This window comes from Felis catus, chromosome A1, assembly GCF_018350175.1.
Source record: "Felis catus isolate Fca126 chromosome A1, F.catus_Fca126_mat1.0, whole genome shotgun sequence".
Lineage (NCBI taxonomy): Eukaryota > Metazoa > Chordata > Mammalia > Carnivora > Felidae > Felis > Felis catus.
The window spans coordinates 82241506-82257295 of record NC_058368.1 but is presented as its reverse complement, the minus strand read 5'-3'; the positions used below and the strand labels follow the sequence as shown (position 1 = coordinate 82257295).

Genomic DNA, 15790 nt, shown 5'->3' with positions numbered 1-15790 from the left:
TTGGGCAAAGTTCTTACGCGAGTGCCAGCCTCGCCCTGTGAAGCAGGCATCGCCACCCCTTCCTCAGGCAGACACTCCGCTGCCACAGGCTCTGACGTGCCGGACGGGCTGCTCCAAGAACATGTGTGTGTGGCAGCCCAGCTTAGGCAGACGCTGCTCCCGATCGCACCCCAGAGGGGACCCTGCTCCTACAGGTCTGCGGTGTGACAGGTACAGGTGCCTTCTGCCTTTCCTCCAGGCCGGGGCGAGCACTTCCTCATCTCTGCACCAGCTGCCCACACAGCTGGGTTCCTCCAACTTTCACTTGCAGATCTTTAGGAAATAAGTAACTTGACTGGCTTTAACATGTTTACAAATATTTTTCCCATTTGTCTTTGGCCTGCTTACCATGTGCCCAGGTACAAGTTCCAGAGCACATGCACGCATAGGTACGCACGTACGTGTGTTTACAAGCACAGGGACGTGTGCATGTGCGCAGGCATATTTACACACTCACGGTACAAAACTTCCATGCAGTAACACTGATCACTTCTCCTATCTTTTATGGCTTCTGGAATTTCTGCTCTGCTTAGAGCTGAGGGCCCCTGTCTTCAATATTATAAACAAATCCATCCATACTACCTTCTAGAATTTTCATGATCTTGGCAAGATGTTAATAATTCAAATCACTATTTTTAAAAAGTATTATCATAGCCTCTGTGTTCTGTTACTTAACTGTGAAATACTTGTCGGGGCAAGAGGAAGAAGTTAATTCTTTCTTTTAGAAAAGATCGATTCTGACCAGAGTTTAATAAAAAGCCAACGTTGGTATTAACATCATCCCGGATTTTATTTCTTTAGTTTGTTTACTGTAAATTTTTCCCGGTAATCAAAATTAGAAGGGGTTTTCCCAAATTATAGAGAAAAGTATACAATAGTAGACAATAAAATTATCCTAATCTATCACTCTACTAGGAGAAAATCATTATTAACCCCTTATTCATACGTGTCTGTGTGTGTGTGTGTGTGTATATATATATACACACATATATATGTACATTATATACATGAATAGACATATTTCTAGTCGTTTTCTTCTTTAGTTGAAGTGATACTGTATATAGCTTCTAACAGCTTTACTGAAACAGGATTCTCATCCACACAATCCACCCCTCTAAAGCACACAGCTCAGTGGTTCTGAGTACACTTGCAGAGGTGCACCCAACACCACCCATTTTAGAGCAGATGTACACCCATCAGTGCTTATTTCCGCTCCCCCACCAGCCCCTGACTGACTTCCTGTCTATGGATTTGTCTATTCTGGACATTTCACATAAATGGAATCACATAACATGAGCCTGTGTGTCCGGCTTCCTCCACGAGTGTGATGTCCTCAAGGTTGACCCTGTCATGGCCTGTGTCAGGGCTCCATACAACATTCCGCTGTGTGGTCACAGTACACTATACCCATTCATTAGCTAATGGACATTTGAGTTGTTTCCACTTTTTAGCGATTACAAATAATGCCGCTATGAACATTCATGTGCAAGTTTTTTTTTTCACTGTGGTAAATTATTCATAAAATTACCACTTTAACCACTTTCAAGTGTATAATCTGTGGCATTAAGGACATGAACACTGTGTGCTCTCCTCACCTCCGACACAGGTTTTGTGTGGACAGACATCTTCATGTCTCTTGGGTCAATGCCCTGGAGCGAAACAGCTGAGTCTTACAGCAACTCTGTTTAACCCTTTTGAGGAAACACTGTCCTATGACCTGACTCTCTGTTTTACAGCTTAACACAACATAGAACATCTTTTCCACACCGTCAAACTCTTGGTGAACATGATGTTTCACAACTAAGTTTGAACAATGTCAATGGGACCCATATGTGTACTGGACTTTCATTGGGAAAAACACTGAAGAAAAGTTCCTAAAGCTTTCTGAGGAGACAACGCCCTATGGTGACCATTTTACTTGTAAGCAGCAGGGAAGTTTCATGCGATAAGAGGTCCCATTTGTCCTTTCCGAGCACGTGCACTCTTTGTGGCGGTTCCGCTTCCTGTTTGGTAAGGAGATTGTGACCTCTACAGGTCCTAATTTATTGGATGCTTCTTAAATAGAAAGCACATGATTTTCAGCTGGGGCGCCTGGGTGGCTCAGTCGGTTAGTGTCTGAATTTGGCTCACATCATGACCTCATGGTTTGTGACTTGGAACCCCACGTCAGGCTCCCTGCTGTCGGCACGGAGCCCATGATGTGGATCCTTGGTCTCCCTCTCTGCCCCTCCCCCACTGGTGCTCTTGATGTCAAAAATAAATAAACATTAAAAAAAAAAAAAGATTTTCAGCTAAAGTTGTAAATCTTCCTTTCAGCTATACAAATTTTGTTCAGTTACTTATCTTGCAAATCTGTAGCCAGAAGGACTAGGAACTGGCTCTTATTTATAGGCTGTGACTAGACGTGTTACTTTTCTGATAGTTAAAAAACTCTGAATCAGAGGAAAAGGACAAGAGGACCCTGTCAACAAACTGACCTTAACAGTCACACCTGCCAGGTAGCAGCCTAAGCAGGCACTCCATACGGTTCTCTCCTGCAACCCTCACACAGTCCACGAGCAGGTACTATTTCCATACCATCCCCGTTTTTTTTTTTAAAAATTTCATTTTTAAGTAACCCCTACAGCTAACGTGGGGTTCGAACCCACAACCTCAGATGAAGAGCCGCACGCTCTGCCAACTGAGCCAGCCAGGCACCCCCGTGCCGCCCCCACCATCAGGGAGAAAACTGAAGCCCAGAGACCGTGAGACCAGGAAGCGGCAGAGCTGGAGGGAGCTCCGGGGCCTAACCCTCTGGGCATCCCAGTTAAAAAGCTGTCTCTATTTTCCAACAGGTTGAGCTATCGGACAGAAGAGAAGACATCTTAATCATTTTCGGATTACTGAAACTTAATATAACTTCTGGCAAAAGGTAAATATTAAAAAATACAAAACCAACAGACTCCAACGTCAAGGTGAATCATTATTAGAATTATCTGACAAAGATTTTAAGCCGCTATCAAAAACGTGATTCAACAGCAATTAAAAACTCTTTTTAAAGAAATGAAAAAACAGAAAATTTCAGCAAAGAAATAGAAGTCATAAAAAGGCATACCAAATGGAAATTCTACAACGATGTACAGTTGACCTTTGAACAACACAGGGTCTGGGGCACCAGCTGCCTGCACAGTAAAGATCTGCATACGACTTTCGATTTCCCAAGAAGACTGACTGATGACATAAACAGTCGATTAGTACATGCTGTGTAGGTTACATAAATTATATACTGTATTCTTACACATTTACAACACTGTCCTGAAAAAACTCCACATATCCGTGGACCCACATAGTTCAGAGCAGCATTGTTCAAGGGTCAACTGTAATAACAAAAATAAAAATCTTGCTGGATGGGCTAAATAAAGTGAAGACAGAGGAGAGAATCCATGAACTTGAGGACGGATGAACACAATTTACCTGGTCTGACAAACAGAAAATAGAAAAAAAAAAAAGGAGAGGAAGAAGAAGAGGAAGAAGGAGTCTCAGAGGCCTGTGGGATAATAACAAAAGAACAAAATAATAATATAACAAAATAACAAAAGAACTCCCTCCCTTGAGTCCAAGCAGGAGGGAGCACGTGGGACTGAAACACTATTTGAGGAAACAATGGCTGAAAATCCTAAAGTAGGCAGAAGACATAAACCTACAGACCCAACAGGATATGCCCAAAGACTGTCATGGACTGAACGTTTGTGTCCCCCAAATCCCTATATGAAGCCCCAACATGATGGTGTTAGGAGGAGGGGCCTCCGGGAGGTCACCAAGGTGGGGCCCTGTGGTGGGGTCAGTGCCCTCATCGTCAGAAGAGACCAGAGACCCTCTGTGCTGTGCTCCCCCTGCCACGTGAGGACATGGCAAGAAGACGGCTGTCTGAAAGAGAGCTTTCGTCAAGAACCGAACCTGCCACCACCCGATCTCAGACCGAGAGATAAAAGTCTGTTGCTTAAGCCCTGGTCTATGATGTTGTTACAGCAGCCTGAACCGATGAAGACACCAAGACACACCGGAGCTCAGTTTCTGAAAACTAGAAACAAAGAATGAATCTTAAGAGCAGACAAAGAGAAACCACTCATATAAGTAATTATCCGTAACTTGTGTTTAGAGAAATGGCAGCCAATTTCTCATTGAAGCTGTGAGAGGCCAGAGAGAAGCAGTGCATCCTTCAAGTGCTGGAAGAGAAGGACTGTCACCCGTACAATCCATATCCTGGAGAATATCCTCCAGGAAGGAGGGAAGATAACGTTTTCTTGGAGGAAGAAAAATGATGAGAATTTGTCACCAGCAGCAGACTAACTATGCAAGAATGAGTAGGGGCACCTGGGTGGCTCAGCTGATTAAGCATCCAACTTTGGCTCAGGGCGTGATCTCGCGGTTTGTGGGTTCAAGCCCCGCGTCGGGCTCTGTGCTAACAGCTCAGAGCCTGGAGCCTGCTCCGGATTCTGCCTCCCTTTCTCTCTGCCCCTGCCCTGCTCACACTCTGTCTCTGTCTCTCTCAAAAATAAATAAACATTAAAAAAAAATTAAAAAAGGAAGAATGAGCAAAGAAAGCCCCCCGCAGAAAGGAAATTATAAGAGAAGAAATCTTGAGAAAGCAAGTAAGAACAACAGAATGGATAAAAATAAAATAGGTAACCCTGATGAATTAAAAAAATCCTATGTGATCAGAAGCAAAGTTAATAAACACACTGATCTGGTGTTCAGATAAATAGAGAACATACAACAATTATACTTAAAAAGAAGGGAGAGGCAAGGGAACTAAAGGGAAGTAAGGCTCCTACGTGTCACAAGCAGTCAAGCACTGACAGCCGGGAGCTAACCTCAGCACCGCATGCACTGCAGAGCCTGGAGTAGCTGCTGAGATAACTACACCGGGTCCTCAAAATTATGCAAGTGACCCATCAGGGGGTAAGAAAAATGTAATAGAGAAACAAGAAACAGAGAAAATAACAAAATGAGAGACTTAGGTCCTGACATATCAACATTTACCATAAATGTAAATGGTCTCAACGCTAATTAAGATATATTGACCGAATGGATTAAAAAAACAGCATCCAGGGTGCCTGGGTGGCTCAGTCAGTTGAGTGTCTGACTCTTGATTTTGGCTCAAGTCATGATCTCCTAGTTTGTGGGATCGAGCCCCACGTCGGGCTCTATGCTGACCCCATGGAGCCTGTTTGGGATTCTCTGTCTCTCACTCTCTGCCACCCCCCCATCCCACACTCATGTGCACTCACTCTCAAAATAAACATTAAAAAAATCATCCAACAATCCAACAATACCTTATCTATTGAGAAACTCATTCAAATACAATGGAATAAACAGACTGAAAGTTTTAAAATATGGAAAAGACAGACCATTTTAGACATTAATAAAAAACAAGTAGGTCGGACAAAGGGCTAGTATCCAAAATCTATAAAGAGCTCACCAAACTCCACACCTGAAAAACAAATAACCCAGTGAAGAAATGGGCAGAAAACATGAATAGACACTTCTCTAAAGAAGACATCCGGATGGCCAACAGGCACATGAAAAGATGCTCAACGTCGCTCCTTATCAGGGAAATACAAATCAAAACCACACTCAGATATCACCTCACACCAGTCAGAGTGGCCAAAATGAACCAATCAGGAGACTGTAGATGCTGGAGAGGATGTGGAGAAATGGGAACCCTCTTGCACTGTTGGTGGGAATGCAAACTGGTGCAGCCACTCTGGAAAACAGTGTGGAGGTTCATCAGAAAATTAAAAATAGACCTACCCTATGACCCAGCAATAGCACTACTAGGAATTTACCCAAGGGATACAGGAGTACTGATGCATAGGGGCACTTGTACCCCAATGTTTATAGCAGCACTCTCAACAATAGCCAAATTATGGAAAGAGCCTAAATGTCCATCAACTGATGAATGGATAAAGAAATTGTGGTTTATATACACAATGGAGTACTACGTGGCAATGAGAAAGAACGAAATATGGCCCTTTGTAGCAACGTGGATGGAACTGGAGAATGTGATGCTAAGTGAAATAAGCCATACAGAGAAAGACAGATACCATATGTTTTCACTCTTATGTGGATCCTGAGAAACTTAACAGAAACCCATGGGGGAGGGGAAGGAAAAAAAAAAAAGAGGTTAGAGTGGGAGAGAGCCAAAGCATAAGAGACTCTTAAAAACTGAGAACAAACTGAGGGTTGATGGGGGGTGGGAGGGAGGGGAGGGTGGGTGATGGGTATTGAGGAGGGCACCTTTTAGGATGAGCACTGGGTGTTGTATGGAAACCAATTTGACAATAAATTTCATATATTGAAAAAAAAACCAAGTAGGAAAGACTATATTAACAGCAGATAAAGTAAATTCCAGAATAAGGAAAATTACTAGAAACAAAAGAGCTATTATGTAATGATAACCAGGTCAATCCACCAGGAAAACAAAATGTTCCTAAATGTGTATGCACCACATAAGAGAGCACCAAAATATATAAATCAAGAGCTGACAGAGCTAGAAGGAGAAATCGGCAAATTAGCAATTATAATTAGGGACGTCAATAACCACCTTCTCCAGCAAGAACACAGGAAAACTGAACAATGCCATGAACAAACAGAGTCTGACATAAAACACTCCACTCGACATCAGAATAAGGGCCTTTGGAGCACTTAAACAGACCGTACCTGAGGCCACAAGACAAACCTCAACAAACTTAATAAGACTAAACTCATACAAAATGTGTTTGTTCTGGGTGGCTCAGTCAGTTAAACATCTTCAGCTCAGGTCATGATCTCACAGTTCGTGAGTTTGAGCCCCACATCAGGCTCTGCGCTGACAGTGTGGAGCCTGTTTGAGATTCTCTCTCTCTGCCCCTCCTGATCTCTCTCTCTCCCAAAAATAAATAAAAATTAAAATTAAAAACAAAAGACAAAAACAAAGTGTGCTTGTTCTGTGACCAGAGTGGAATCAAACCAGAAACCAATGACAGAAAGACAACAGGTAAATCTCCACAAACACTTGGAAACTGAGCAACAGACTTCTAAATGATCCATAGATCAAAGAGGAAGCTTCAAAGGAAATGTTTTAAATTAACTGAACTAAATGAAGATAAAAATACAACATACCAAAAGAAACAAGATGCAGCTAAGACAGTGCTGCAAGGGAAACGTGTGGCACTAAACACAGTAGAAAAGAAGAAAGGTTTCAAGTCAATAAGCTACATTCACAGCACAAGAACCTAGAAAAATAACAGCCAAAACAAACAGGAGAAAAGCCAGAAGGATAGAAACCAAAGAAATTAAAAACAGAAAAACAAAGACGGGGCATCCGGGCGGCTCAATCGGTTGAGCGTCCGACTTCAACTTGGGTCATGATCTCGCAGTCTGCGAGTTGGAGCCCCGCATTGGGCTCTGTGCTGACAGCTCAGAGCCTGGAGCCTGTTTCAGATTCTGTGTTTCTCTCTCCCTGCCCCTGCCCTGCTCGTTCTCTCTCTCTCTCAAATATAAACAAACATTAAATTTGTTATACATATATAAAAAAAGAAAAAAGCCAATGAAACAAAAGCTGGTCTTTGAAGAAATTAAAATAACTGCCAACCCTCTAGAAAGATTGACAGAGAGAGAAAGCACAAGTTACCAACATCAGGAGCAACACAGGAAACATTACTGCAGACCCTACAGACATCAAAAGATGATGGGATATACTATGACCAAGTCTGCACATGTAACCTCCACATGTGAAATGGGATGGACCCATTCTTTGAAAAACCAAGCTACCACAACTCAACAATATGCAGATAATTTGTAGATAATTTGAATAGCCTCATAACCATTAAGCAAACTGAATTTGTAACTTAGCAAAAATCCCCCCAAAGAAATCTCAAGGCCCAGATAGTTTCACTGGAGAATTCTACCAAATATTTAAGGAAGAATTAATGGCAGTTTGATGCAATGTTTTCCAGAAAAAGAAAAAGGAGAAACACTTCCCAAATCATGTTATGAACCTAGTATTACCCTAACACCAAAACCAGAAATTGAGAATACCATAAAAGAAAGCTACACACCATTCTCTCTCATGAACTCAGACCCAAAACTCCTCAACAAAACATTAGCTAATTGGAGGCAACAACGTATAAAAAGAATTATATACCGCAACCAAGTAGGATTCATTCTACCTATGTAAGGCTGGCTTGACTTCCAAAAATCAATCAACGTAATCTGCCACATCAAACAGCTAAAGAAGAAAAACCACACAATCATACCAAGAGATGCAGAAAAAGCAGTTGACAAAACCCAATGTGTACTTACAATAAAAACTCTTAGCAAACTGAGATTAGAAGGTAACTTCCTAAAAGTAATATAAACCCGACAGTTAACACTGCATTTGACGGTGAAAGAATGGATGCTTTCTGTTTCAGATGAGGAAGAAGGCAGGAACATCTACACACATAATCTCACTCATTGAAGTACTGGAAATTCTAGCCAGTGCAACAAGGCAAGAAGAACAGATAAAAGGCATATAGAGAAAGAAGAAATAAGCGACAGATCTCAGAATTTCAAAGTGGTTCCCAAAGAAATTTCAAAAAAGTCTACTAATTTGTAAGTTATAGCATCATCACTGTGAGACGCGAAGTAAATGCAGCGTCTGGAAATACTTAAAGCACAACATATTGCCTATTTGCTTATTAAAATAAACTCAAGCTTACAGTCCTAACTTGCATGCAATTTACCTTTAAATTTTATGGGGCTCCTTACATTTTCCAAGGGATTTATTTTCGGGCTGGCGTTCTGGTAACAGTGTGTACAGCATAACCTAGGACTTTCTGGGCGAACTTATTCTTCCACTTTTCAATTTGACTTCCCTCCACATGAACGTAGCAAGTGCAGTTTGGGTTTGGGGGATTGTTTCATTGAGATAAGGAAAAGAGGAAATGGTAACGGAGACACTCACAACAATGGTCCCCACGATGATGGCATGCACGCGCACAATCACGCACGTGGTCAGACAATCTCACACGACCTCACACACACTCACACACAGTATGTTCCAGGCACCATTCTGAGCACTTTTAGATTTTAGCCCATTTAATCCTAACTAACCTGTTAGGGAGTAACACCATCCCCACTTTCTAGATGACAACAACGAGGCAGAGTGAGGTTAAGGAATTTGCCCGAGGTTGACAGAGCTGGAGCCTGAGCCCAGGCGGCGTGACCCCAGAGACCACGCTCTCTGCCTGCGCCGGACAAGCTCTAAGCATCTCTTCGGGAGACGGTATTACACCGCATTTTCGTCAGCGGACGGCGGGAAGCTGGAAACAGAGCGGGGAGGAAGGAGCAGCGTGGTTACCTGGAGTAGGCGCCGGTCCCGGCCTGGATGAGGGTGGGCAGGCCGGCTATGAACAGGCCCAGCTGCACGTCCTGCACTACGAGCATCCCAAGCAGCACCGCGCTGTAGTCAACGTCACCTGCTTGAGGAAGAATGTGTCAATGGCACACGTTTACAGTAACTTAAAGTATCCCACGTCAAAATACGGTCATCAGGCACATTTCTGAAATAATTCAAATTCTGCCACTTAAAGAGAATACAGACTTTAGAATCTCTTTGAGGGCAAACACTGAAACATCTTCAACATGAAAAACTTTTTGTAAAGAAAACTTCCAGGATATTTCCAGCACTTGTTACTAACACACTTAAAGAAAAAAACGCCATCGTGGAAAGATGGCACGGGGCACAAGAGTATGGTGAGACTGGATAAGCAGGTCAATGTCACTGTGTGTCCCCAGAATACAGGAAACAGCCTTCACGCCAGTCTTTCTCTCTCCCCTAAGCGCTTCAGGAGACCTAACCCTACCCCCCTTCTGGTCGCACCTGCTGGCTGACCCAGCTGACAGGTCGCCTTCCCTCCAGCCCGCCATCATGGCCACAGTGAGCGTCTGTCACCGACACAAATGCAGAGAGGCTCATCAGGTGGACAGGACAGAAGGCAGTAGCCAGGGCTGCCCGAAGGGACCATGTGGCTCATCCACAAAGGCGACCGGAAACGGGTACCATTTTCCCGAACTCCACGCGTCACACAGGTGTTCGGTGTCTCCATTTCCAACCAACAGTTCTGGCTTTGGACCAAACTTTTAATTGTCATGTTCCCCCATAAAATAAGCTATTTTTGTTTTCTTAAAAAAGAAAAAAAAGCAACTGACAGTAACAGATATTTAAAGGCTAATCTGGTAAGAGTAATCTTACAGAAAAGAAAAAGAATAAGCTAATCAAATAAAATTAAAATCTTTCATCACCAGCAAAAATCACAATTGTTAGAAGTTTAGGTACTCCTTCTAGGAAGCTTGTCTTACTTACCACTCAAAGTTAAATTTTTGGTGAATAAAGTATCCAGGCTTTAGAATTTGATTTATTTATTTGTTTTTGGCTTAGAATTTTAAAACATTCTAAGTGGATAGCGCCATGAGGTTGCTGCGGCTAAAGCTTTACAACTTAAAAGTGAAGGAGAATTCCCCACACTAATAATGGGTGAGTGGGACACTTCAAAAACCCATCATTTTCAACAAACCCCTCCATTGGTTCCTGACTGTGATTCTCCTGTCCTGATCCCAGGAAGCGTGCCAGGTCCTGTGCTCGCAGTCACACCGCGGTCTTCCTCCCCAAGTCCTCATGCGAGGTGAACACACTTGAGCCCTGCGCCCGTGATGGTGCCTCTTCCGGACTTAGAGGAGACGCATAATTCCAGTCATACCTTACTTTTTCAAAAAATCATTTACTGATACACTGCCAGCATTTTGTAAATGTTTTTAAAATCCTGCTCTTTGCCTTTCACCAGATCACAGCGGTCTTAACTGGGCGGGCATCAACTATCTACCAGCAGATGGCGGGCAGCACGAACAGAGGGGGGCACCCCCAGCATGGCCCAGTCCACAGGGAGCACTCAGGGAGCAAGTGCAGAGCAGCAGCTCACTGAGGCTGGAGGGGAAAGACTAACCACAGCAACTGATGTAAAAGGAAACAGTACAGTGAACACAGAGGCGAAAGAATTACTTTGCCTGGGGAGCCTGGGTGGCTCAGTCAGTTAAGCAGCCTGCTGTGGCTCAAGTCATGACCTCACGGCTTGTGGGTTCGAGCCCCACGTCAGGCTTTATGCTGACAGCCGGGAGCCTGCTTGGGATTCTCTCCCTCTCTCTCTGCCCCTCCCCCACTCGTTCTCTCTCTCTCTCTCTCTCTCTCTCTCTCTCAAAAATAAATGAACATTAAAAAAATTTAAGAATTAGACTGAACTGTTAAAAATTAAAGATAGAACTTTTAATATTTTTCATCTGCATTTTACACTAAGTTTAATCTTTGTGCTTACCACTACTATAAGCATTTAAAATTTTTTGTTTTCCATCTGTTTTATTAAATACCTTAAACATATGGAAAATAAAAAATATAACAAATACCCACATACCCACTATTGTGTTTTGCTAAATCTTAAACCTTTGAGACCCTGACTTCAGATTTTTGGGAAAGAAGATACTGGACAATGCAGGTACCATGAGCCCGCCACCTGCGGCTGGACCCCCCCGCCACACCCCCAATCACTGCCTTAGGTTCCATGTTTTTTATTCTCTTGAGTGGTTTTCTACTTTTAACAAAATAACAGCTATGTATCCGGGAATAACACTGAGTTTGTTATTTTGTAATTATAAACTTTTTATAACTTAATCCATATTTCTGCAACTTGCTTTTGTTTTTGCTTACCATTATGTCTGAAAATTATCTGTGTTGATGCACAAAGATCTCTTTTTAAAACTGCTGTAGAATACAGCAATTTACCCATTCCCTGATGTTGGGCACTTAGGTTTTCAATCTTTCCATTACTACAAGCATGCTATAATGAACATTCTAGCACATTTGCTGGACACACCCCCTTCCCTTGCTTGTGTTCTCACCAGGAGAGACTCCCCCTCACCACTCATGGCCTCCGCCCTGGCCCCGTGCCCCACCCTGCCCACCCTACTCTACAGATGAGAGTCTCCACCTGGGCAAGGGGATGGTGAGGTCGCAGCATGGCAGTCTCTTGCAGGCCTGTGTTTTCTAGAAGAGGCTTCTGTGGGTCCATGCTGCATGGGGGATAGGTACTGAAGGCCACCACTGCTACATCTTCCATTGTCATCTTTCATCATAATCAAGTTGCTACCGTGACTTCCAGCCGCCTGTCCCCTTCATGGCTATATGGGTTCTGAGCATGGCCATGGAAGGCTGGAGCTATTTACTGACCCCTTTGAGGGTCTGGGCCCCACTATCCAATGTACTGGCCGGAACCCTGAGGAACAGAAAAGGAGAATTGGGGCAACAATAAACCCACATATGAAGAGGGGCAGGGGTGTCATCCTCAGGCACTTCCAAATGCTCTCAGTGTGCAGGTTTGTGAGGACGCAGCTTTGCACAGTTTCAAAGTTTACGTAAATTATATTGGACCAGATGTCCTCTGTATCTTCTATTTCTCCCTCCATAGTGTAAGATTAATTCATTTTTACCTCTGCAGTATTCCAGTATATGGACACACCATAATTTAATTATTCGTTGGATTACTAAATGCTCAGATTACTTAAAATTTTTTGCTATCAAAAATAAGTATTTTGAGTATTCTTTCACATTTGAAGTTTTCTAGGACATGTCTCTAGAAATGGACATCTCTGTTTGTGGAACTGTTCCCCAAAGTGACCAAACCAGCTCACGCTCCCACTGAGTACCCGTGAGCGCTTGCACTCATGCCGACATGGGGCAGGTCCGGCGAGACACCTGGCTGGCTCATGGGAGGACAGGTCTGCACCTGCACGTCCCGATTCGCTAGCGAGGCCAGCATTTCTCCATGTTCACGTAGTGTGCATGACTCCTCTTCCGTAAGTTCTCCATTGGGAAGAAGTTCTATTTTCCATCAGGGTTTCCTTCCGTTTTGATTCTTAAAACTCTTGATGCATTCTAAGTACTACTTCTTGCACATTTTATATACATAGCACATGTCTTCTAGTTTGCAACTTCTAAAGATACCTTTTAAGTAAAAGTTAAAGTTCCACGTGTCCGGGTTTATCAACACTTTTTGCTTTGGATTCTGCATCTCGCTTCCAGAAATCCTCTCTGCTCTAGGTCACCCATATTTCTCCCTAGCAGGCTCTGAAGTTCTGCCCAACACACTGAGCTGTTCAATCTGTGTGGGGCTGGTTTCTGTGTGCGGCTCAAGGGAGGACTCCAAGGACTAACTCCCACCCACCCCCAGCCACACGCGCCCTGATCGTGTCCGCCTGTCCATCGTCTCCTGCCCCATCTGGCCCAGACACACCGCACCACCCAAGCACAGGGACAGGACCGCAGGGCCTGCCGTCTGATATGGAAGCACCTCACTTCAAACTGACACTGGCTATTCTTGGCCTTTGTTCTTAAAATAAACTTCAGGAGCAGTTTGCCAAATTTCATGAAAAACCCTGCCAGATTTTTTACTGGGATAGTTGGGAGTTTATAGACTCAGGAGAAACCGCACCTTTATGTATTGAGTCTCTTCATCATGAACACAGGCTCTCTCTTCGATAACATTTTGTACTTCTGTCCTCCAAGGTCACACATATCTCTTCAAAGATTTATTCCCACGTTGTCATGGCCGTTATAAGTCAAAGCCTTTTTCTCCCAAAGTACATTTTCTAGCGGTCCTTCAGGTGCCACACTTTAGCACATCTGTGATTATCAGTTTCTACAAAGCCCAAGTCTCTCAACATGAGCATTGCCTCCCCACCGGCAACCCTGTAGACACTCCTACCTTCTTAGGCCCAAGTTCTCAGCTGGCCTTCTACAAAGTGCTTTTCCTGTACTCTCTCCCACCTACGCCCGCTGTCTCTGTTCTCTCTCCGCAAGCAAAAACAGCTTCCTACCCCCCCAACGGCTTCTCCCCTCCCCCTAGTTCACCTCTCTGCACCACATACCTGACAAGTTCTGTGGTTCAAGTTGTGCCGATTGTTGAGATAATCCTGAGATTGATTTTCTAGGCGTGCAAGATGGTCTGGTGTTGCTCTGGCTGCACTTCAGGGATGAGAAACGCACAAAGCTTCCATGCTGCTCCGCCATCTTGGCACCTCCTGGCCTCTACAAAGTGGAAAAAGCCCTCCTTTTCCAGCAGTCCATGCACAAGATACATGAGGCACTTTGTGTACAAGGTTAATTAAACCTGTGGTGCTTGGTCCTCCCATGTTCCAGACGGGCAGCCACGCTGCCAAGCCTACATGTGTCTGACGACGCCTTCACCTGTGCCTGCTCTTGGCAGCTCTGCTGGGCATGCACGCCAGAGACGCGGCTCCACAGGCCCCATCTGCCCCCGGTGTGGTGGAGGCGTACGGATCACCTGTGTTCTCTGACAGCTGTCAAGCCTTCCCCTTAGTCCCTGAAGCTCTGCTGTTGTACCGGGATGTGCCGAGGGTACATTTATTCTTGTCCTTTTTCCTGCTCGGTTTTGGGGTGGAACGTTCAGGCTAAGGGCTCACATTTTCCTCCAAGTCTGAAAGTCAGCAGCTATGCTCTCCACTCTATTCTTCCAGGACTTCTGCTGTATATATGCTGAGCCTCTTAACTATTCCTTTGTTTCTTGGCATTCTTTCCCATTTTCTGTGTGTACTGTGTCCTATCCTTGTGCCTAATCCAATAGGCATGAATTCTTCACTTATGTTGAGTGCTTCAAGCATGCTTATTTCACTGTGGTTATTAGACTTTTCCATAAGCAAGGAGAATTCACATCCTGACAGTTGGGGTTGTTACAGAACTCTCCCAGCCACTGACGTCCTCACTCCTCACACATGCTGGACTCCAGTGTGCAGGTCCTTACAGAAGCAGTTGTTTTCATCCTCCTACACCACTGCCGGTGCCTCACCTCCTTCTGTCACTAGGGCTTTGTGAGGGGTGGTCCTAAGCACCAGGCCACAGGGACACTGGGCCCCACAGACGAGACCACTAGTTAGTACAGTTCCAAGCGAGGAGGCTGCTTCTGTGGCCCACTGGCCCACAGTCAGTCAGTGGGTGGGCTGCGTGTGGCCACCACCAATGCCAGGAGCCTGCAGCCCCAGGACCAGCCCCAAGTACAGCAAGGTCAGCTTTATCAGAGAAGCCAGCCACACCACTCTGCTTTCCTTTTTCCTATTTTTCTCTCACTGTGGTGTGTTTGGTGCAGGGCAAATGCCAGTATGAAGCTGCTACGACGTTTTCACCATTTTTTACTGACTTTCACAAAACAAGAGCAAGACAGTGAAAGTCACTACAAGTTCACAGGATATAAACCAGCAGTACTGTCGAAGCTGGAAGCTGCCAGCGTGAGTCAGCCCAGGACGTTCGTCCCTAAGCTGCTGACCCAGGCTGGCTTCGCTAGGTCCAGTAACGATCAGAGGCTGGTGTTGCCAGTACAGACATGAAACTAGGCCCAAAGAGGTGAAAATACTCCCAACCACCAAGTACCCGTCACGTAGTTTATAGAAAAAAGGTACCAAAAGTCTGTAAGTTTCCAACCACAGCCAGAGTTAAAGCAGTGAACAGAGTGCACCTGTCGCTCTACTTCAGGCTGCACATAACACACACCCGTTCGCGGCACTGCAGGCAACACACGCCATGTCATCTCCCGTGAGGACAACTGGTGATTTCAGGTCGGTGCGGTGTTCGTCCCTTAAACCACCAATTCCACAGTGCACTTTCCAACGTGGATTTTCTTCTTTATTT

General features: G+C 44.4%; 1 protein-coding gene across 7 annotated transcripts in view; it reads right to left on the bottom strand.

Moving 5' to 3' along the window:
• TMCO3 (transmembrane and coiled-coil domains 3) overlaps positions 1–15790 on the bottom strand; it is a 50655-nt gene that overhangs the window by 13498 nt on the left and 21367 nt on the right. For 5 of the 7 annotated variants that reach the window (XM_019829882.3, XM_019829866.3, XM_006927421.5 and 2 more), the window contains one exon: positions 9404–9524. In XM_019829882.3, coding sequence (XP_019685441.2) covers positions 9404–9524 — 121 coding nt within the window. The remainder of the gene's footprint in view (positions 1–9403; positions 9525–15790) is intronic. The other 2 variants (XM_019829877.3, XM_003980537.5) reach the window with 1 other exon arrangement.